General features: G+C 30.0%; 2 protein-coding genes across 5 annotated transcripts; one reads left to right on the forward strand and one right to left on the reverse strand.

Moving 5' to 3' along the window:
• The first annotated feature begins 423 nt into the window (after positions 1 to 423).
• LOC124934103 (importin beta-like SAD2 homolog) lies at positions 424 to 10,511 on the forward strand. Of its 4 annotated transcripts, none has more exons than XM_047474575.1 (21): positions 424 to 689; positions 852 to 1,024; positions 1,117 to 1,287; positions 2,723 to 2,839; positions 2,928 to 3,005; positions 4,002 to 4,198; positions 4,290 to 4,350; positions 4,473 to 4,547; positions 4,673 to 4,750; positions 4,999 to 5,061; positions 5,127 to 5,210; positions 5,290 to 5,453; positions 5,661 to 5,700; positions 5,782 to 5,922; positions 6,116 to 6,235; positions 6,324 to 6,539; positions 7,132 to 7,308; positions 8,094 to 8,778; positions 9,646 to 9,848; positions 9,968 to 10,103; positions 10,187 to 10,511. In XM_047474575.1, the coding sequence occupies exons 1-21, from the start codon at positions 542 to 544 to the stop codon at positions 10,366 to 10,368; spliced, it is 3,309 nt and encodes a 1,102-aa protein (XP_047330531.1). In that variant the 5' UTR covers positions 424 to 541; the 3' UTR covers positions 10,369 to 10,511. The 4 variants fall into 4 exon arrangements, with proteins under 4 accessions (XP_047330531.1, XP_047330532.1, XP_047330534.1 ...); XM_047474576.1 differs by having other exon boundaries at positions 855 to 1,024; XM_047474578.1 differs by having other exon boundaries at positions 855 to 1,024; positions 2,723 to 2,833.
• Positions 10,512 to 10,568: 57 nt separating this feature from the next.
• On the reverse strand, positions 10,569 to 12,297 carry LOC124934104 (solute carrier family 25 member 44-like). The gene is made up of 6 exons (XM_047474579.1): positions 12,140 to 12,297; positions 11,593 to 11,974; positions 11,314 to 11,510; positions 11,099 to 11,243; positions 10,874 to 11,033; positions 10,569 to 10,769 (listed from the first exon to the last, which is right to left on the reverse strand). The coding sequence occupies exons 1-6, from the start codon at positions 12,211 to 12,213 to the stop codon at positions 10,744 to 10,746; spliced, it is 984 nt and encodes a 327-aa protein (XP_047330535.1). The 5' UTR covers positions 12,214 to 12,297; the 3' UTR covers positions 10,569 to 10,743.
• Between the last annotated feature and the right edge of the window lie 9,666 nt (positions 12,298 to 21,963).

Consider the following 21,963-nt stretch of genomic DNA (forward strand, 5'->3'; position numbering starts at 1 on the left):
TGTAATAATTTAAAAAAACGTTAATTTTATTATTTATGCGATATTTATAAATAAATAAAATTTCATTTTATTAATAACTATTGAATTTTAATGAAAGAAGGATTTTGACTCTGATTCTCTCCCATTCAATTTATATCATATTAATCTTTTATTTATTTATAGATGTCACATAAATAATAATTTAATATTATTTTTATTTTAACTCTTATTAAAATTTAATTTGATATTAAGTAATTTTAAATTATATAGATGTGTTCAATAAAAGGAACCAATTTTACCATTCCAACTATGTTATATTCATTTAAAACATGACTTTTGTTATTTGTTTTTTCCAAATTATGCAAGTATCTCAATTTTTTTTTATAAGTTCTCAAACATTGAAATGATTACTGAAATGTCAAATTGAAGATATTGGACCAATAATAGATATCCCCGGTTAATTTTCCCGCGCAATAAAAGTACTATCTTTTATAACTTTCTGCAGTATAGCAGACTGAAAGCTAGGGTTCCGTCGTGGATTCAGAGCAGCAAATCGATCGACATGGATGCTCATGCCACTCAGCATATCGGCCAGCTCCTCAATCAGACTCTCAGTCCCGACGGCGATGTCGTGCGAAGCGCTTCCGATGCCCTTGACCGCCTTTCTCTCCTCCCAACTTTTTCCTTCTCCCTCCTCTCCATTTGTACTGGTAAACCGAACTTGATTTCTATCCTCATAGATTATTGGATATGGTTTTGATGTTGAGAGTTTTTTTTTAATGTTTATGTATGATGTGTTTGATATGTGAATTGAATCGATTGATCTTATTTTTCTTAGAATGAGAGTTGATTTTGTTTCTTGTTGGTAATATAAGGTGATGATCCGGGTCAAAGGATTGCAGCTGCGACATATCTTAAGAATTTCACCAGACGAAGAATTGATATGAACGATCCAAACAAAAAATTAAGTAAAGAGTTTAGAAATGCACTTGTGCTTGCATTACTCCAAGCAGAGCCATCTGTTCTGAAAGTCTTGGTGGAAGCGGTTAGCTCTATTTATGTTCTATTATATTGCAACTATTAAGTTGAATTGAGTTTAAAATGCTGATTAGGCTGTTCTCTTGATTGATTTATCAGTTCCGGATCACTGTAATGACTGAGTTTGTGAAGGATAATTCGTGGCCTGAGCTTGTGCCTCAACTACGTTCTGTTATTGAAAATAGTGATTTAATTAGCACAAATGGCAGTTGTGAATGGAGGACCATCAATGCCCTTGTAGTTCTCCAGGCATTGCTTAGACCATTCCAGGTAACTTCCATTTTCGATTCACAGTTAGATTTATTTTAGATGGCTTGAAGCATGCTTTTGAAGAAAGAGATTTGATCTTCAATCTTTACATGACATTCATGTCATTGTCCTGATACAGAACAAAATAATGCGGTCATTGTTTACTTGTATGTAATGATTAATTTGTTATGCTATAGATCACATTCATTTTGTTTAATCTCATATGCATAGATGCTATATTTTGCTATTTCATTCCTGGTAAATAGTTCAATTTCTGTCTCTCCATTCTAGTTAACATCCTTATGAACTAATTCAATAACCTATTTATCGAAAAGGAGAATGATGTTTTAACTCATAAGATCTTTGTTGCTATCAAAGGTGTTGAGCAATCACAAACACTAATACAAAACGATAACACTAATATAAAACAATAGAGTAGGGTAAATGGATGAACACATGATTTAACAAAATTTGAGGTTCGGCCAGCAATATCTACGTCTTCGTGGAAGATTTTTGGGCTAGTAGTGCAATAAACTTTATGTTATAATGTATAGGAGTACATCAAGTGCTAAAGACAAAAATATCCTTGCAGTTAACCCATTAATTAAATAAACCCTAATTAGCCTTGTTTGTTATGAGCCGCACACAACAAGAGGTAGTAATTGTATTAAGTGTTGCAATAGATTAATTTTAAAGGTATTCTAGATTGTTGGAAATTCATTAGTATTTTTACTCCGATGCTTCAAAGAAAGCAAGGGGAAATGTTATTGTATACAAATATTACGATGATTTCATTAGCATTTCACTTGGCATTTGCGAAGAATCTGGATAAGGAAAGTTCTGAAGAATGTAACAAACGGAAGTATGAAGCTAACATATACCCCATCAAGACATCAACTTGCCAACATACTAACTAATGCTCTGCCATGACCCACATTTGACGAGTTGAATACCAAGTTAGGTATGTACAACATGTACAATCCAACTGGAGAGGGAGTATGAAATATATCAAGCATAAAAGGAATCTAGTCGTTAAATTAATAAATCAGCAGAAGATTCTTCAATGAACAAAAATTCTCAATTTGTAGATATTCTTCTCTTTATTTGATTTCATTGTAAATATATTATTTTCATATTTATAAATGAAATGTGTAGTGTATACATAGTAGGAGAACTGTACAGTGAAATTCACAAGAAATAATATTATCTTCCTCAATCATCATCTCGGCAGTCTTCAAATAATATTATCACTTTCTCACTCTCAAAAGTTCAAGATTTTACAATAATCCTTATCTAAATACACATAATTTTCCTTTTGCTGCCATGGTCTATGAGTCTAACTGAGTAATATACCATGTTATGTATTCTGGAGATTCATACTGTTTTGCTCCTTAGTGCCTGACATTGCTAGGACCCTTGTATGCTTGTTGCCGACTTCTATTTGTTTTTATGGCAGTATTTCTTGAATCCAAAAGTTGCAAAGGAATCTGTTCCTCCCCAACTGGAGTTGATCACAAAAGAAATTGTTCAGCCTTTGCTTGTCATGTTTCATCAGCTAGCTCAAAAGGTTATAGTAGGTCCCTACAACTTCCTATATTCCTTGCTTACACATTATTCTATTTGAAATACTTATACTGTCTCTTGTCTGTTGCATGAAATAGGCTGTCAGTACAAATGGCAAAGTAGATGAGAAAACGGAAAAGTTCCTTTTGATAATGTGCAAGTGTATATACTTTTCTGTAAGTAATCCTTTTTTGCTGAATACTTTTTACTTGTTATGTCTTCTATAATTACTATAATGGAGTATTGATCAATTTTACCAGTTTTTCTAGTCTACTTGGAACACTTTACGATGTTGCAGCAGCTGATGGAATTGTCTTCTAGATGTAATTGAATCTCATTTAGTTACAGTGGATTAGGAGATTTCCTATGTACTACACACACACACATATATATATATATATATATGTATATATATATATATATATATATATATATATATATATATATATACATATATATATACATATATATATATATATACATATATACATATATACATATATACATATATACATATATATATATACAGCTGGCTATCACTTTTGACTAAGGTTAGCCAAGGAAAACATATTACACATTGAAGGGTACATTAACTTTTCTTGGTTAAAGGCTTGAATTTCCAGTTCGAGATAAAGTGTTTCAAGTTACACATCCTCTATTTACTTGTAAAAACCAGGAAAAAAAACTCTACAAGGAAAGGCACAATGATGGTAGAATAAATCAGTAAAGCTGAGATCATAGTCTCCTACACAAACTTGCATTTTCATCAGGTTTAAGGAGAGGAAAGATTAAACTACCCAAACAGGGATTGACCTCAATGACAAATCACAATTATTGAAAAGTATATATATAATTGGTACCTTTCCTGTCATATTATGAACATGTAATCTGTGATCTATTGCCGCTATGGAATGCACAATAAAATGAACTACACCATTATTTCCAGATCCTTTTCTAACACCTAAAGAACCTATTTGACATTAAGTGGCTGGAGATTACTGCAATTATGTTATGATGTGAACATGCATAAGAGTTTATATCAAATTTGACATAGGTGCAATTCCATATGCAGATTCGAATGGGTAAAAAATCCTGATAGTAATATTAGACTTGTCATGTATATTTAGGTGTATATTAAATTAGAGAAATATTTAGTATTGCCAATTCTACAGGTCCGATCGCATATGCCGTCTTCTTTGGCTCCTGTCATTGCCTCACTCTGCCATGATTTTTTTGGGATTTTGGGTTCCCTAAAATTTGATCCCACTACTAGTTTGGAAGCTGGATATCTGCTGAGACTGAAGTCTGGGAAGAGAATTTTGCTTATAATATGTGCTCTAGTCACTCGTCATAGAAAGCTATCTGATAGGTGATGCAATAACATAAACAATGGTTTAGATTGGGCATGATCTTTCCGAATGTGCTGACATGATTATTACGACATTGCTTATGATTTGCAGATTGCTTTCTGGCATCATTGATTCTGTATCAAGAATAGTCAAATACAGCCCTATTGTCAGTGTAAGTCTTGACGTTTAACATTCCAATATCAGAACTTGTATTGCAGGATTATCTATTGTGATTTTATTAGTATGCCATGGTTTAAAGTTGTTTGACAGCCATTATATATATGTCACCTGCAGGAGCTGAATTTTTTATCAGAGAGGATTATTTCTTTAGCTTTTGATGTTATTGCACACGTCCTAGAGACTGGCCCAGTAATTCCCATCACCTTTCTCTGCTACATTGAATTCACCTGATATATTTACATGAAAGTTTTAATATCAAATTCTGATCCAAAAGATAAGCTTGATTTTTTGTGTCATTTCATTTTATTATACAGGGATGGAGATTACTTTCATCTCAGTTTTCATCCATGCTGGATTCTTCAATCTTCCCAGCATTGGTAATGAATCAGAAGGTATGCAAAACTATCATTCCTTTCAGACAGCTTGTCTCATTTATGATATTGCATGATATTCATCTGAATCAATATTAAAAAAATCAATTGACAGTCACTACATTCAGACATCCTTAATGCATGTCTTGTGTGCATTCATTTTTTCCTTTTGTCATTCTATCTGTTTCTGCATTTTGGTGCTAAACATTAAATCTAAAGCACACAGTTGAAGAAATTGTCGTGAAATTCTACGTCATATTTTCATGCAGGATATCTCAGAATGGGAAGAGGATCCAGAGGAGTATATACGGAAGAATCTACCATCTGAAACTGTATGACTTGTTTTGATTATTTTTTATGTTGATTCTTTTATGATTTCAATTTATACTTGCTGCAGGAAGACACATCTGGATGGAGAGAGGACTTGTTCACGGCCAGAAAAAGTGCATTGAACTTACTTGGTGTCATTGCCATGTCAAAAGTTTGTATATCAAACAAAATTCTATCCCTTGTAACATGTAAATCAGACTTACAGTTGGTTACTATACGTCCTTTTGTAGGGACCTCCATTAGCAACTTCTAGTGTGAATGCACTTTCCTCGAAGAGGAAGAAAGGTGAAAGAAACAAACAAAAGGATCGTAGTTCAATGGGTGAACTTTTGGTGCTTCCATACTTGTCAAAGTTCCCAATTCCAGCACATGCCAACAACAGATCTGTGAACAAGTACGTTTATGCAAGCTTTTCTACATTGATCACACCTGGTTATGGTAACTGGGGAAAGTGAGTGAGGAACTTAACATACTTGACAAAGAGAAATAGGGTCAACTCTTTGGGAAATTTGTTTACTTAACATACTTGACAGAGTGAAATAGGGTCAACTCTTTGGAAACTTGTTTACCACTTCTACTTACCTCTCTCTCTCTCTTGCAGTTATTATGCTGTTCTTTTGTCTTATGGAAGTCTCCAAGATGTAAGGAGATACCAATCTTCAATACATGCTTTAACTAGAATCTTTGACTGAATATTTACACATCAAGTGTCACATTTGCAGTTCTTGAGTGAGAAGAAAGATGACTACATTGCAGCTCTTGTTCATAAGCGAGTGCTACCACTATATAGTCATCATACTGTACCGTATCTTATTGCCTCTGCCAACTGGGTACTTGGAGAGCTTGCTTCATGTCTCCCTGAAGTGAGATATATTCTTAGCTATGTCACTCCTGTATTTTCTCATTCCTCAAATTGTGATTGTGCAATAGTGTGCGAGTCTGTTACATTTGTTTTTTCAATTCTATTTATGTAGTCACAGTGTCCTCCAGCTAACATATTTATTCTAACACTCCTTTCTCAAGATTTTTTAATCAGCTATACTTTTAGTGGTTCAGGAGATCAGTACGGATGTTTATTCATCCTTGCTTACAGCATTGAACATGCCTGATACGGAGGATGTTTCTTGCTATCCAGTGCGGGCTTCAGCTGCTTATGCAATTGGTGCACTTGTAGAAGTATGCATAAAGAATTATTGTGTAATTTTCTTTTGCGTATCTTCATAAGTAAGCTTATGCTTTCCGATTTTTGTACATATTTGTGCAGAATGACTACCTTCCTCCTGATTGTCTACCACTTCTCCAAGTTGTGGTGGGCAGGATAGCTGTTGAATCGGATGAATCTTCTATTTTATTTCAGCTCCTTAGTTCTTTGGCTGAGACTGGAAATAAGCAAATTGTGGGTCATATGCCATTTGTTATTTCATCATTGAGTGGTACAATCTCAAAGTGCATAAAACAAAGTCCCGAGCCATGGCCTCAAGTATGTATTATACCTAGTAGATAGTCCTATTACAGTTCTTTTTTCTTTTTTTTTAATTGAGACCTTGACCATGGAGTTCTTTTATCACTTGGCATCTTTCAATCTTCAATATTAATTTATGTGAATTTATTTTGTGGAAAATTAATATAATTTTTCGTAATCTCAGTGCCCCAGTTACTTGGGTTGTTTTGCATTTTCACACTTTTGATGAAGTAGATGATGACTAAACTATGTTGAAGGTGCTCATGATTTAACCATGCCCAAAAATTTTGATGTCACAAAAGATATTGATTTTCTGATTTGAACATGCCAAAAGGTATTGATGTGACAAAAAGATGTTGGTTTAGATATTTTTCTGTAAAGGGTGGTGGTAGTTGTAATTGAATCAAGGTAACCAATTAATTTTTGGCAAGAAAAATGTGTCATGCAGGCCCCTAAATAAAATGGGATGCAGGGAGTAGTGGGATTTGTGATACCTTTTAATATTTTGCAGTCTCATTCCTCCCTCTCTCACACATACACACTTAGGCAATGAAGATAATTTCAGACAGTAGATTTTTTTCCTACTTGAACTGATGATGGTGTTCATTAGGTTGTTGAACGAGGCTTTTCAGCATTAGCAGCTATGGCTCAGTGTTGGAATGAGTCTTTGCCTGAAGAAGGTGAACAAAGCAAAGAGCATGAGGTTTGGTCTTTTGGTCAAGCTACAATAGCTAAAGCCTTCTCAATTTTGTTACAAGAAGCTTGGCTCAGACCCATGATGGACTTGGTTAGTTTCTCACCTGTGTTCCTCCCCCCTTACAGCTTGTCAATCAAATTGTGCTTCCCTACCACTAATGCAATAAAAAAAATTATTCATACGGATCTCTTTCCAGTGCTTAGACAAGTAGGTTTGTAAGCTCTACATGCTTGGAAATAACTTTCCATCAAATTGTGAAAACTTGTTTGACCAACCCTTGTTCACAAGAGTTCACATTTTCCTCCATGAAACATTCAACCAAGGAAGTTTTTCCATACTTTACCCCAACTTGTTTTATGATTTGCTGTTGCAAGAAAATTACTAGCATATTTCAAAACTGGTATTTGTTTTTTAAAATTTGGTCACAATCTCATTGAAAAATTGACATATTTAAAATTGAAAGACATATATATTTTTTGGGTATAAGATGTTTTCTGGATCATGATCTAGATTATAATGTGACTCTTGTTGTTTCATTTGATAAATAAATTATTTTCAAGGCGATGATCCAAATTATAGTGTAACTATTTGCTTTATTTGGTATAGAGATTTTTGTCTGATCCTGGATCATGGTCATCTTATTTTTTACATGATCCAGATTATTTTATAGATCATTGTAATTTTTGAAAACATAGCAAATGCAGATTTTTCTGGATGATGATCAATAAGAAAACAGTTGTTAACGAAACAGCCGAACATCAGCCATGTTCGATGATGTGTTTCTTCTATGTATTTCAGCCTATTGTGCTATTTTCATCCACATATGCCCATTTCTATCAAATATTTCTAATCAGATTCTTCTAAATGTTCTCCAGGGATATGATGTTGCTCCATTGCTGCCTCCATCATGCATAGATGATTCATCTGCGATGCTCAAGTTCATAGCTGAATCTATTGTTGACTGCAATCAAGTACAAGTGCTTAATATACCAGATCTATTGCTTGTTTGGTCTGATCTAATTTCAAACTGGCATGCCTGGGAAGAAGCTGAGGACTTGTCTATATTCAAATGCATTAAAGAAACAGTTTTTCTGAACCAAAGATTTACATTGAGAAACTTCATCACAAGAGACATGCCAACTCCTCCAGCACCACCTGTCCCACAACATTCTATTGTAGAAGGCATTGGTGCTTTCATTTGTGAGGCAATTTCCCAGTACCCTTCTGCACTTCGGAGGGCTTCTTCATGCATTCATATGCTATTGCATATTCCTTGCTACCCTCTCGAAGCTGAAGATGTCAAGAAATCATTGGTGGAGTCATTCTGCAATGCTTTGGTTTCTCGATTTAGAGACACTGGGAACGAGCCTTGTTATCTATGGAAACCTTTACTGCTTGCTATATCATCGTGTTATTTGTGCTACCCTGAAATTGTTGAGAAAATAATGAAGAAAAATGAGAATGGTGGTTTGGTGGTCTGGTCATCTGCTCTCTGTTTACTTGCTACCAGCAGCACTTCGGAATTTTCTCTATCGTTGAGTTCAGAGATCAAGCTCAGTGGTTAGTGTTTTCTTCTCGAATGATTCAATCTAGTAATTTTTTTATAATCAGATGCCTTTTATAGTTATTGATATAAAATGGCATCCCGTATGATGTTTTTTACGAATTCATCATTGTACTTGGTTGAAAGCTTGGCATTTTTCCTTTGTAGCCTTCAGCACATAAAGTTCTCTTCTGAAACTGACACTTATTAGGCAAATAATCTACTACTAAATGCGTATAGGGCTTAAGGGGTTCCCTTTGAGAACTATTTTCTTGAGTCCTGAATTTATGAGATATTCTAATTGTTATGAAGACTGCTTTGATAGTATCCATTTGGGGACAACTTATGGCATCATTTGGTCGTTACTGATATACTGTAGTTCTTGCATAACTTTGCTCAAAGTGTTCACAACTAGGTCTTGTTTTTCTTTCTTTCTGAAAATAGATCTTGATGCCTTGATATTGGTGTACCAACATATTGAGCTTATTTGAAAACTAGTATTTTGTCACAATCTTATTTTAAAATTGTCAAAGTTTTTTTACTTCTCCGTTTAGTATAATTTTTTTGGATCATTATTATGAAATTATTTTTTGGGGATAATATAGTTATACTGAACTTTTTGTTGATTCATTTGGTATACAAATTAATATTTTCATCATGATCAAAATTTCAGTATACTTTTTTTTTTCATTTGGTATACATCATCATGATTTTGGCAAATCATGATCAGCATGAAAAAAAAAGTTACTTACAAAACAGCCCATCATGGTGTGAACATGTTAGCCTCTTTTTCTTTGAGTTATTGGGTGAACATATATATATATACACGACTCTGACAAATGATAACGTAGTTCACTGATTAGTAAGTGCTGCAATGAATCTAGTGATGGCGTTAACTAAGATGGTTGAGCGGCTGGTGATGCAAGAAGAAAATAAAGGCGATGGTCTGTTACATAAATGCTTTACTTCTCTGTTGGAGGCATTAGTGCGTATGAAACAAGTTGAGGAAGGAGAGGAAGAAGATGATGAAGAAGAGGAGGCTGATAGTGATGAAGATGGTGAAGATAGTGAGGATGAAGATGATGAGGTAGGTTAACTGTTCAATAATTCTCAATCTCATATTTGCTCATCATTTCATTTCTTATTATCAATCATATCTTCATTCTTCTACACTATATATGAATGTTTGTTTGTGTATGATTTTAGGACTCGGAAGAGGAAGAAGTGGAGGAAACGGAAGAGCAGTTCTTGGAACGGTATGCAAAAGCAGCTACTGATTTGGAAAACGGAACTCTACTGGAAGAAGGTGACGATGAAGATGATGAAGAAGAGCTTGAATTGGGTAAGGATTGATAATAAATCGATAAACCCTAATAGTGGCAAGCAATTCTAAGATCTACTCACTGTTTTGAGATTTGTTTTCAGATTTTCTGGAGGAGTTCGATCCTTATGATATCGTATCATCATTGGTCAAGAGATTTGAAGGAGTTCTTGTCAAGGGAAATCATCATCAACTGTCAAATGAACTGGTCGACAATATTTTGAACGTCTTTCCTGAATGGGCTGTATATTTTCAGCAATCAACGTCGATGGCGATGGAAAGGTAATGATTAGCATATTTATTTGTTTGTAATATTTCAAATCTTTTTCAAAAAAAACATGTTATAGTATAGTCAATTACTTGATTGTGAGTTAATTTCCTTTTTCCTATTTGTGTTGTTCATTTTAATCAAACTTTACAAATCCTGTATGTGAAAGCATTTGTGTTAGTGAAGTCTATTTCTGTCAAGATTTATTAGTTTAGGGTGTGATTGTTTGATCAAACAAAAAACTAACACTTTGTAGAATTTTTTTAAATTGAAAGGATAAAACCATTTCAATATAATTAGTTTGGGGCATTCCCAGAATTATACACTACACGTTTTGAAAGCTCAGTTAAAGACCATTCTTCACTCCATTCTTGCTCTTCATTTGGTTCAAATCTAGTTGTTCTTCACAGACAACCTCTCTGAAGCAGAAAGGAAACAAAAATAGTTTCTCTTATGGTCTCACTCAAAAGAAATGAAACAAGTAGAACTAAATGGAAAGTAGAATTGAAAAAGGTCAACATACTTATTAGTTCATAAGTGACGATCATAGTTGTTCCATATAGCGACATATTCAAGAACCGAGGTCCAAACCCTCTATAGAATCCCCACCATCCATCTTCCTTAATAAGTCCCTTGGCCGTCTTCATCACCGATGGCCTCCCAACACAATAACCATCCATAACCTTCCAATAATAAATGGGTAATGTTAATTTTGGTTATAGATGAATCGGAATTGCTGGTTATAAACCTGAAGTCGTGTTTTGACAGTATCGATGGGTGTGGTAATGACTGAAGAACAAGCACCAGCTATCATTCCTGCTCCAGCTTGTACTGTGACCATCTCCATATGTGATGGTCTTTTATCTCCATCATCATCTTTATAGCCCAAGCCCCTGTTCCATTTTGTTCTTAAATACCCTAGAGTTGACAAAATCAAACCCTAATTGCAACATACATACACACCTCCAGATCATGTGTTGGGCAGCACCATAGGCACCCCACCATAGTGCAGAAGCAGGAGATTGTGTTAAAGCTGTTAGCCCGAATCCTCTATACAGCCCGCGAAATCCTTCTGTTTTCATCACTTTCTGTAAAACATCAGATGGTCCTTTGCATTGTGTAGTTCCTGGAAGCCCTTGTACCATTAGTCTCTGGCATATCTGATCATATTGGAAGTTAGAATCCTAATTCCAATTCCAGTTATATAAAGAATTGACATTGTATTCTTATTTAATTACCAACCACATCAAGAGGCACAAAGTATATGCAAGAAACTAGGTTCGACACCATACCCGCCACTCCATTTGCAATACCTATCCTCGAAGCTTCAGGCATATCTAAACCCTCAGTATGTTTCAGCATCATATCTTTAGATACTTCTAACGAAGTCAAAGCCAGGACTCGACCAGGCATCGATCCAACAGCTGAAGTTCCAAACCCTCTGAAAAATCCACTGATGCCATCTGTTTTCAGAATATGTCTGAATACATATGTTCCACTCATTTGAGATAATCCCAACCCATCTACTTGTATTCTAGTCTTTATAACTGACATTGGATGTATTAAAGCTTGCTGAACAGTGAAAAGGATAGCACCAATAACATGAAACCTTGTCTTGTTTAACCTGACAAAATTGGATTGTTCAGCATTGAAGACAGTTCAAATTCATGAAAAACAAGCTTCAACAAGTTGATGACATACACATGTTTCAATGGCTGATCATTTAAGCAAGAAAGTTCATCTAATAAATAAAACTAGTAACATGCAGTTTGAGAATAGAGGTGAGGACCTTTCCCAATTGATCTGTGTGTCGGTGAGGACGGCGAGTTCTGGAGAAGGTCCGGCGTCTGTTTCTACGGCCATTAAGGCTCCGGCGGAAGGGTACAGGCGTGGTTGAATTTGGGGGGAAAATATGATTACTTATATAAGAGAGGTGGTGAAGAAGAAGAAGAAGAAAGGTTCTAGATAGTAGCAGAAATTAAAGCCACCGTTTTTAAATTAACAGCTATGAATTTATATATTTTGTATTTGAGTGTACAACTATATAGTGAGGCTACTATTTTAATTTATATGAAATTATTTACTCTTTAAACAATAATAGGGATTAACGGTAGATTATTTCAATGGTTAAATTTTTAATGGCGTAAATAAATGGATCATTTTTATTTACCTATTCATAAACAACATTATAAATATAAATAAATTAAATTAATTTTTTTTTTGTTAGTCACAAAGATGCTAGCATTGAGAGGGGATTGAATGGTTTCCAACTTTCCAGTTTTTTTTTTTTATTAAATTTAAAATTTATTATATATATATATTATTTTTATAAACTAAATTATTTATATTTTAATATATATTTTAAATTAATATTTTTATAAATTTAATTATTTATATTTTGATATATAATTTAAATTATTATTTTTATAAATTCGATTATTTATATTTTGATATATAATCTAAATTATTATTTTTATAAATTTGATTATTTATATTTTAATATATAATCTAAATTATTAGTTTTATAAATTTGATTATTTATATTTTGATACATAAGCTAAATTATTATTTTTATAAAATTGATTTTTTATATTTTAATATACAAATTTGATAAAGAAGAAAAACTAATGAGATCAAAGTCGCGTATTCGAATCGAAATGAATAACCCACGAAGGATCATCATTTGTGTGAGGTGTGGCCAAGAAAGTAATATGAGACGTAGTCAACGCTGTCCTGGCAAAATCGTTAACAATTTAAATAAATGATAATTGTAATCATTTTTATTAATGGTAAATTATTATATTGTTATGATTAAAATATTTTAAAATTATTTATATTTATTAATTATTTATTAGAATGCTAAAAGAGAATACTTATTACACTATAAAAATAATAATTGAAATATAAATATAAATAATTAAATTTAGAAAAAAAAAATAATTTAAATTATATATTAAAAATAACAAAGTAAGTTAGTATGGGAAGTTAACGTAGAATCAATTTCCAAAAAGTATTGTTTAACTTCCCAATTTAATTTATTTATTTTCAAACAAACATAGTTTAATATTTAAACTAATTTTTTTTTATTACACACAATTTAAATTTATCTTGTTTACCATTAAATCGAATACAATATTACTATAATTTTTAAAAGATTTGGTTATAAAAGTTTAGTAAATAATAATTTGTTTTAATATTGTTTTCAACAATAATAATAATATTTATTTATTATATTCTAATAATAATATATTTTGACATATTATATATTATATTTTATATATATATATATATAAATTTATGAAAGGGAATGATTTTCAATTAAATTTAGATTAGATGTATTTATTGGAAAACAAATTTAAGTAAGATATAATATTGTCCTAATTTCTTTTAGAATTTAAGTTAATATATATAGTTTGTCGCCTAAGCAGTTGATAAAAAGTGCGATTCTCTGAGCTAATAAGAAATAATAGTAATTTAGAATGTTTTAAATATTTTAAATATTTGAACAGTTTATTTTCTTTTAAATTATATCCAACGTATATACAATTACATTTGCACCCTAACACTTAAGATCTTATTCAATTAAAGTAAAGTATAATTATTTCATTTTATAATTGATTAATACCATTGTTATGTAGTTCAATATAATATGAAATATTAAATTTTTTTTTATAAAAGTTCTTACTAAGGAATAAGAATTGTAATGACTATTCTCCGGACTTATGAATATAAAATAAAATTGAAATATCAATCGAATCCTCGAGTTCGAGAATGATCATTCATTGATAATCGGGCTCTAAATTCATATAAATTTATTCATAAAATTATTTCATATATTAATATATATTATTTTTAAGTAACATTTATAATTATAAGTTCAGTTTTTTTATTTTTTTTTAATTCAAATTAACACAAATGCCTAACTTGATTTCTAGTAAATGGGTGGAGGTGGTTGTTTCCTATGTTTTGGCTTACTTTTATGAGGTGGATGTTTCCCTTCAAGTGGCGCTTCCCCCTCAACTGACGGTGATGGATGATGCGGAGTGGTATAGGCTTTTGTATTGGCGGCGATTGATGATGTGGAGCTGGTGTAGGCTTCTCTATAGGTGGGGGTTTCACAAAATAGTTTGACGCTGATAGATGGTACGGAATTGGAGTAAGATTCTATGTGGGTGGTGGTGGATGCGATGGATGTGGTTTCTTATGCGGTTTATGGATCACTTGAGGTAAATGATATGATGCAGCTGCAGTTGTGTCAGCATCGACAAAGATGGTGGAGAGAGTAATTACCACTACAACAAGATCAACAAAGGATGAAAAGTAAACTCCATGGTATACTATTCTCAATTTACTGCATGTAAATTATAGTTGAGAATACTAGCTTATATAGAGAAAAATAGAGAACTTATTTTACAACCAAACGAGATTATATGTGTGAGATTTTGAATACAAATATATGGTTTGAAAAGAAAAGAGGACATGCAAAGAGACATATTTTGGGCAAATAGTAAATAAAAGAATGGACGACTAATGTTCAAATTTAAGTGATGACATGAAGTTTTTAAAATTGTGAAGGAGTTTGACAAATTAAATAAAAGAAAAAAGAAATCATAATAAATTAAATTAACTGATGTAAATCTAAATAAATCAGGGCTATATATATTATTTAATATTTTTTTTAAAAGAAAAGTGGAAGAAAAGTCTTTTTAAATTTGGCAATTGGGCTTTTAGTGAGTGGATGTCTTTAGCACACCAATTTTGATGAGTTTTCTGAGGGTCAAATATAAGTAGCATACTCATTCAAAGAGTTTTAATCTTTTAAACGGATCTTACTATTTGACTTTATTGATGGTTAGTTTTATTAAAAAAAATTTAAGTAAAATTGCAAGTAGATGGAAGTAAGGTGGATCTACATGGGTTTAAGTCTAATAAAAATTTATTATTTAGTAAATATATATATATATATATATTCAAAATTATATATATTAATATATAATATATTAGTAGTAGAGTGAATTTTAAATAAATATGGTAACAATTCTTATAATTCTAATTTTGAATTTTAACATAAAATTATTATATTTATCTATTAACTTGAGTCTAATTGAATAAACAATTCAAACAAATTAGTAAACTATATCATCTTGTTTTAATATATATTAAATATTTTAAATTAATTATTTTATTATAAAATTAATAAAATATTTTGAAATTATGATTTTATTTTTAAATAAAATTAATAATTTTAATTTGTATATAGTAAAATTAATGATAATTTCAAATCAAATATTTTAAACAATGATTTTATTTTAAAAAATTTAATGAGATTTAAAATTTTAATTCATATAAATTTATATTTATAATCTATTTTATCAATATAATAATACTTAATTATGCTATTTGTGAAGGAACAATGTCACATTGTCAAAACTGGATGAATTTTTTATTTATTTATAAAAATATAATATTGGAGAGGATGTTCTTTAGTTCAAATCACTATTTAATATAGGGACGAATATATATATATGGCTTGAAAAAGATTATTAGTACCTTTTTACGGTAAAAATTTGATATTACCTCTTAATCTATTAATTTTTTTAAATATAATTCACTATTTTTTTTATTTAATTAATAAAACAAATGGTAAACTTACCTTTATTTACTTGTTTCATTCAAAATTTTCTCGTTATTTAAGTCCATCCTAAATTAAGCTCACCAACTTCTGAATCCTGAGTCGTTCTTGATTTAATGGTTACTTATATCCGAATTTTTTTGGTAGGAATTAATTTTGTATAGCACTTACTATCAAGTTATCACTGATAGTATAATCACAAGCAAATATGTGAATTTTGGCTTTGTTTGGATTCGAGTTATTTATATAACCTAGTTATTTAAATAATTTGTGATATTTTGAAGTAGATATATATTTTTTTTATAAAAATACCTAGTGGATATTAAGATATGATAAAATAAAATAAAATAAAAAATTAATATAAAGGGTATTTCAATCTTTTTAGTAATCAATTAAATGTTGTAATATGAGAGAAAGAGTAATTAGGGGTGAGAAAAATTACCGATATTAAAGATATATTGAAAATATCGATTTTTAAGATATACCGAAAAAATGTAAAGTATGATACCGAAATTATTAATAAGGTAAATATATGAGATTTTTAAAATTTTGGTATATCGGGATATACCGAAATAATATTTATAAGTTAAAATATATATATATATATATATATATATATAAGAAAATAATTAAATAGATTTAATATTAATTTAATTATAAAAATATAATTTTTTTTAAATAATATCAAAATATAATTATACTAAAATGTTATTCAATATATGCAATCTCTACCTTATCGATGAGATTGATTTTTTTTAAGTTAATATATTTTTAGGTATCAAAGATATAATACTGATACCGTACCGAAATTAAGGTAAGGTAAATACCGAAATTAAGGTATATCGAAATTAAGTTAAGGTAAATGTATGCATTTTTTGTATACCGAGATTTTCGGTAAGTTATAAGGTATGAATAAAACATTAAGGTATACTGTACCGACCCACCCCAGTCTTCAAGCGATCATTCTCTGCTTCAAATAGGAGGGGAGTAATATGATATTTTTGGGTTCTAGGTTATTTAAATAACTTATAGATCAAGGCTTTGACTGCAACATACTAAAAATAATTTTAAGAGGGGAATAAAGAGAAAAAATTATTAGTTAGGCTGCCTATTAGTGCATTTGCCCATTGACTTGTTGGGTTACCCTTGGGCCGCCTCTCTCTCCATAACCATAACTATGAGACTTATAAATCAAAGCATGAAAAACTTAAAATTTATTATTATTATTATTATTATTATTATTATTATTATTATTATTATTATTAATTTTTGTATGAACACAGGAAAACATTACACTTCAAAATCATGATAATCATTTAAATTGTTTTAAAAGAGAATATAATATGTATGATTTTTTATTTAAGTTATTTTTTATTATCTTTTGTTTTTTTTTTTTATGTTGGTCAGGTTTTTAATTTGATATTTGATTTAAATTATGACACAACATTTGCATTTACAATTGTTATTTGAAATTTAAATATGAGTTGTTTTATCAAATGATTCAAACTTTGATTGGTTTAGAATGAGGTTTGGATGATCATAATTTCTGGTATTTAAGATTTTTATTTGAAATTTAAATACGAATCGCAAATGATTCAAACTTTGATTGGTTTAGAATGAGGTTTGGATGATCACAATTTCTGGTATTTAAGATTTTTTTATAAACGAACGAATATCGGTTTATTATTTTAATGTAGTATTTTTTGCTTAATTAATTTATTATATTTGTAATTTTTTTTTAGCATTTCTCTATATCTATGGATTTTCCAATTATTCTGCTAAGATATTAAACGTAGTTTTCAACGTGTATGTCTTAATAAATAATAAATTTAAAACACAAACTTCTAAATTAGTAAACTTTACCTAAAGTTATTCCATTTTGAATTCTTTAAAAATAAATACTAAATTCATCTATTTTCAATTATTTTCAAATCATTCATAAATTACACATGTTTTAATTAGTCACCAAACCTTTAGACAAACTAAAATGCGTAAATCTCGAAAAAATACTTAATTTAAAAAACACACAAAATATTTGTAAATATTATTTCATTTACAAACGTGACAAATTAATTAGAAAAATTAAAAAGAATACAATAAAATAAGAAGATAAAAGTTTTGTTCATTTAAGAAAAATCACAAATACTAAATTTTGATAGTTCGTGTCCTATAAATTCTAAAAACAATCTAAGTTCACAACAAAAATCAATATCTTATTTTTGACCAATCAACGCATCCATTAACAATTATTTGTTGGGAAGAGTCAAAAATTAAAATTATGGGACTTGAACTTAGTGTCATTTTTTTTTTACAAACATGCACTTGGAAGAATTAAATCCAAGACAAGGTAGGCACAATTATCTTGTTTACCATCAAATTGAATACAATATTACTATTGTTTTTAAAAGATTTGAATATAAAAGTTGAGTAAATAATTTAAAAAAAAATGATTTTAGCAATAATAATAATATTTATTTATTATATTCTAATAATAATATAATTTGACATATTTTTTTTTATTAATATATATATATATATATATATATATATATATATATATATATATATATATATATATATAAATTTATGAAATGATCTAGACCACTTTTAATGATAATGATTTTCAATTAAATTTAGGATTAAAGGAATTTAGTGGAAAACAAATTTAAGTATGATAATATTGTCTCAATTTCTTTTAGAATTTAAGTTAATATAATTAATTATAATTTTTTTACCATGTTTTTTAATACATTATTCCAACGCAAGCATCACAATGGTAAGAAATAATAGTAATTTGAAATATTTTAAATATTTGAATTCTAACTAAGCTTATTTTCTTTTAAATTATATCCAACATATAGACAATTACACTTAAGATCTTGTTCAATTAAAGTAAAATATAATTATTTCATCTTATAATTGATTAATATTATTGTTATGTAGTTTAATATAAGATGAAACAATATTTTTTTATAAAAATTCTTATTATGAAATAAGGATGGTAACGACTATTCTCCAGAATGAAGGGCCCGTAATCATGAATATAAAATAAAACTAAAATATCAATCGGATCATCGGTTTCGAGGATAATCATTCATTGATAACCGGACCCTAAATTCATATAAATTTATTCATAAAACTATATATATATATATAACTATGCTTGATTCATTAGCTCATACATATATGAAATTTGATCATCAACAAGAAAATAAGACCAACTTCCTAAGATGAGGAGTGAGAAGTGAAGTCCGTCTGAAATTTGATAAAAATAAGACCAACTTCCTAAAATGAGCAGTGAGAAGTGAAGCCCGTCAATTTGATGAAAATAAAAAATCTCAAGAGTATTAGTAAATAAATAACAAGGCCTTATTAATTAAATAATAAAAGTATAAATAATTATACAACAGCTTTTCCAAACTTTGAAACTATTAATTAATATGATATAAGCACTATAATCAAATTTCAAATGTTAGAAGAGAGAGTTTTTTTTTTTCTTTTTAGAGAATCTTTATATTGTGGAGAACAAAATTGATGGGTAGTTACCTAAACTGCAAAAATACAGCTTCTATGATCTTGCTCACCTAGATGGTTTTGTTGGGGGCATTCGTTCCTCATGTCTCGACTAACCAACTGAATCATAACTTGCTCTCTTTGTGTTTATATAAAAGAGAAATAATGGAGCTCAAATCCCAACAAACTTAAAAGAAAAGACATAATTAATTACCCCAATTAAGAATTGTTGACATGCACTACTTCATCAAACTTCACAGTTGCCTCACAATTAATTTTACAATGTTTAGCAATTTTCGCAGCATGATATTTTAAAATTTACATTCTAATCTACTCGTTTATAAAAAAATCTCAATTTTCTTATAAAGCCTATCAAACCGAAGGAGTGCATAATCAAATTTTCAATTGTCAACTATCTATTATATCTTAAGAGACCATCAAATATAAGAACAATTGAAGGACAGTATCATATATTTTATATAGTCATATTTAAGTTTATATTGTCATAGTAAAGTTGTACCTGATTGTAAGCCAACGTCAATAAGTTGCCCTCCCGCTATTAAACAAGACCTTCTCCAGTCCACTAGCTGATCCAAACTATAATGATGAACACTAACAAGTGAATGACAAAGTATTGAAGTTAAATGCAAGAGTCTATCAAGAATTTATCCACAAGCATCCCACCAAATAAGCCGAAGTAATTATATAATTTTAATAATTCCATTAATTAATCATAAAACAATGAAATGTTAACCAAATACTTACTCTCGAATAAATGGAAAGCAAATCCCCTCATTTTCTTTTCTATCTCATTTTGATACTGTGTAGTTCTGCACATAACAAAAAAATGTTTAATTTCATATAAAGAGAAAGTAGAGGCTAAAATACTCTTTTTATTGGCTTCTTTGCATAGGGATTGTCACGCCCCGAACCGAGTCGTGACCAGCCGCCGCATGTCATCTCCTTGAAATACACTTAAACATAACATGCAAGGCTAACATAATTCTTTACTAACTTTCTTAATCCAAAATATCACCCTTCTTTCATTAACCAAAAATCCTTTCAGCTACAATATATTCTTGCCACCTCATCAAAAGTCCAAAAATACAAGGTGACAATGCTACCGTCTTTAGTATTATAAAATACATCGTTCTAACTCTCCCTTAATACACTACTCTAAGGAGAGGACTAACTTTTTTTTACCAAAAGTAGATCGATATCTAAGTCTTCACTGTCTAGTAGCTTATGTTACTTGATTTGGATCCTTCTCTGAAAAGGGTACCCATTAAAATGGGTGAGCTAAACTTGCCGAGTAAGAAAATCATAATCTCATTACAGTTGAATCAAGAGACATTTAATATAAGTATAGAAAGATCAAACCTTTATTAAAAATATAATACTTACTGTTAATAACCAATATACCTTTTTCTATATAACTCTGGATAGTGATAATGACTATATTATTATGATAACTCATGACCATCAACTAGGACTTTAATGTCATGCGTTAACTCATTAACCATCAATAAGGATTTGGGGGTCCTGCATTGATTCATTAGCCATCAATCAGGATTTGGGGGTTCTGCATTGACTCATTAACCATCAACCGGACGTGACTGTCACGCGTTGACTCATTATCAGTATAAGCACTCGAGGCATTAATAACCATTATCAAATAAATAAGTACAAAATCCTATCCAGAGTAATAAAATCATTATTGTATTATTCACATAATTAAATCCATACATATGTATCAGTCTTTCATAAAGCATTTAACATAGGCTTATCAAAAATACTTTATCAACTAGTTTTGCAAATCATTTTTATAAATCACATTATCAAGTCACTTATGTCAAACGTTTTATCAAATCCTTTTATCAAACATTTTATCAAAACATTTCCATATCAACTTGATCCATAAGTTTAGAAACACATTTTAATAAAACCATTTTATCAACATAATCACATTTTAGTAAAATAAACTGTAAGAATGTATGATTTCTTACCTAATCCCCCAATATCTAGTTATTTCAACTCTTAAGATCTACCAAATATCCTTTTCTATTTTCAAATGGGCCTTTAACACTTTCTTCCTTCAATTATCAAATTAAACTCAAATTGTCTTTATATTTCCACCTACTAATAATCCATATCATTTACTTCCTTAAATCCAACAATCCATTTCATTCTATTCCAATAAACATTCAAATTTATACATAAATCCTAAATACCTTTTCTCATATTCAAGTTTATCCAAAACCAAATGATTATTATTCCTTCATTCTCTGTTTTCTCTTCCTCCTTCCTAAACAATAAACAACCTTAAATCATTCAACCATATCAAACAAATCAACTTCATTATTTCTTCCAGCAAACTCCATTTCATTTATAACCCTAATACATCCATAACCTTATCAAATCAACAATTTACTTACATTTAATTCAAATGAATTGTTGATGAAAGAATT

This window comes from Impatiens glandulifera, chromosome 4 (assembly GCF_907164915.1).
Source record: "Impatiens glandulifera chromosome 4, dImpGla2.1, whole genome shotgun sequence".
NCBI classification, from domain to species: Eukaryota; Viridiplantae; Streptophyta; class Magnoliopsida; order Ericales; family Balsaminaceae; genus Impatiens; species Impatiens glandulifera.

Coding starts and splice junctions, on each gene's coding strand:
- LOC124934104 (XM_047474579.1), bottom strand. CDS start 12,213: ATGGCCGTAGAAACAGACGCCGGACCTTCTCCAGAACTCGCCGTCCTC. Junction 11,975..12,139: donor ACACAGATCAATTGGGAAAG/GTCCTCACCTCT, acceptor CAATTTTGTCAG/GTTAAACAAGACAAGGTTTC. Junction 11,034..11,098: donor CTGTCAAAACACGACTTCAG/GTTTATAACCAG, acceptor TATTATTGGAAG/GTTATGGATGGTTATTGTGT.
- LOC124934103 (XM_047474575.1), top strand. CDS start 542: ATGGATGCTCATGCCACTCAGCATATCGGCCAGCTCCTCAATCAGACT. Junction 2,840..2,927: donor AGCTAGCTCAAAAGGTTATA/GTAGGTCCCTAC, acceptor TGCATGAAATAG/GCTGTCAGTACAAATGGCAA. Junction 9,849..9,967: donor GTGAGGATGAAGATGATGAG/GTAGGTTAACTG, acceptor GTATGATTTTAG/GACTCGGAAGAGGAAGAAGT.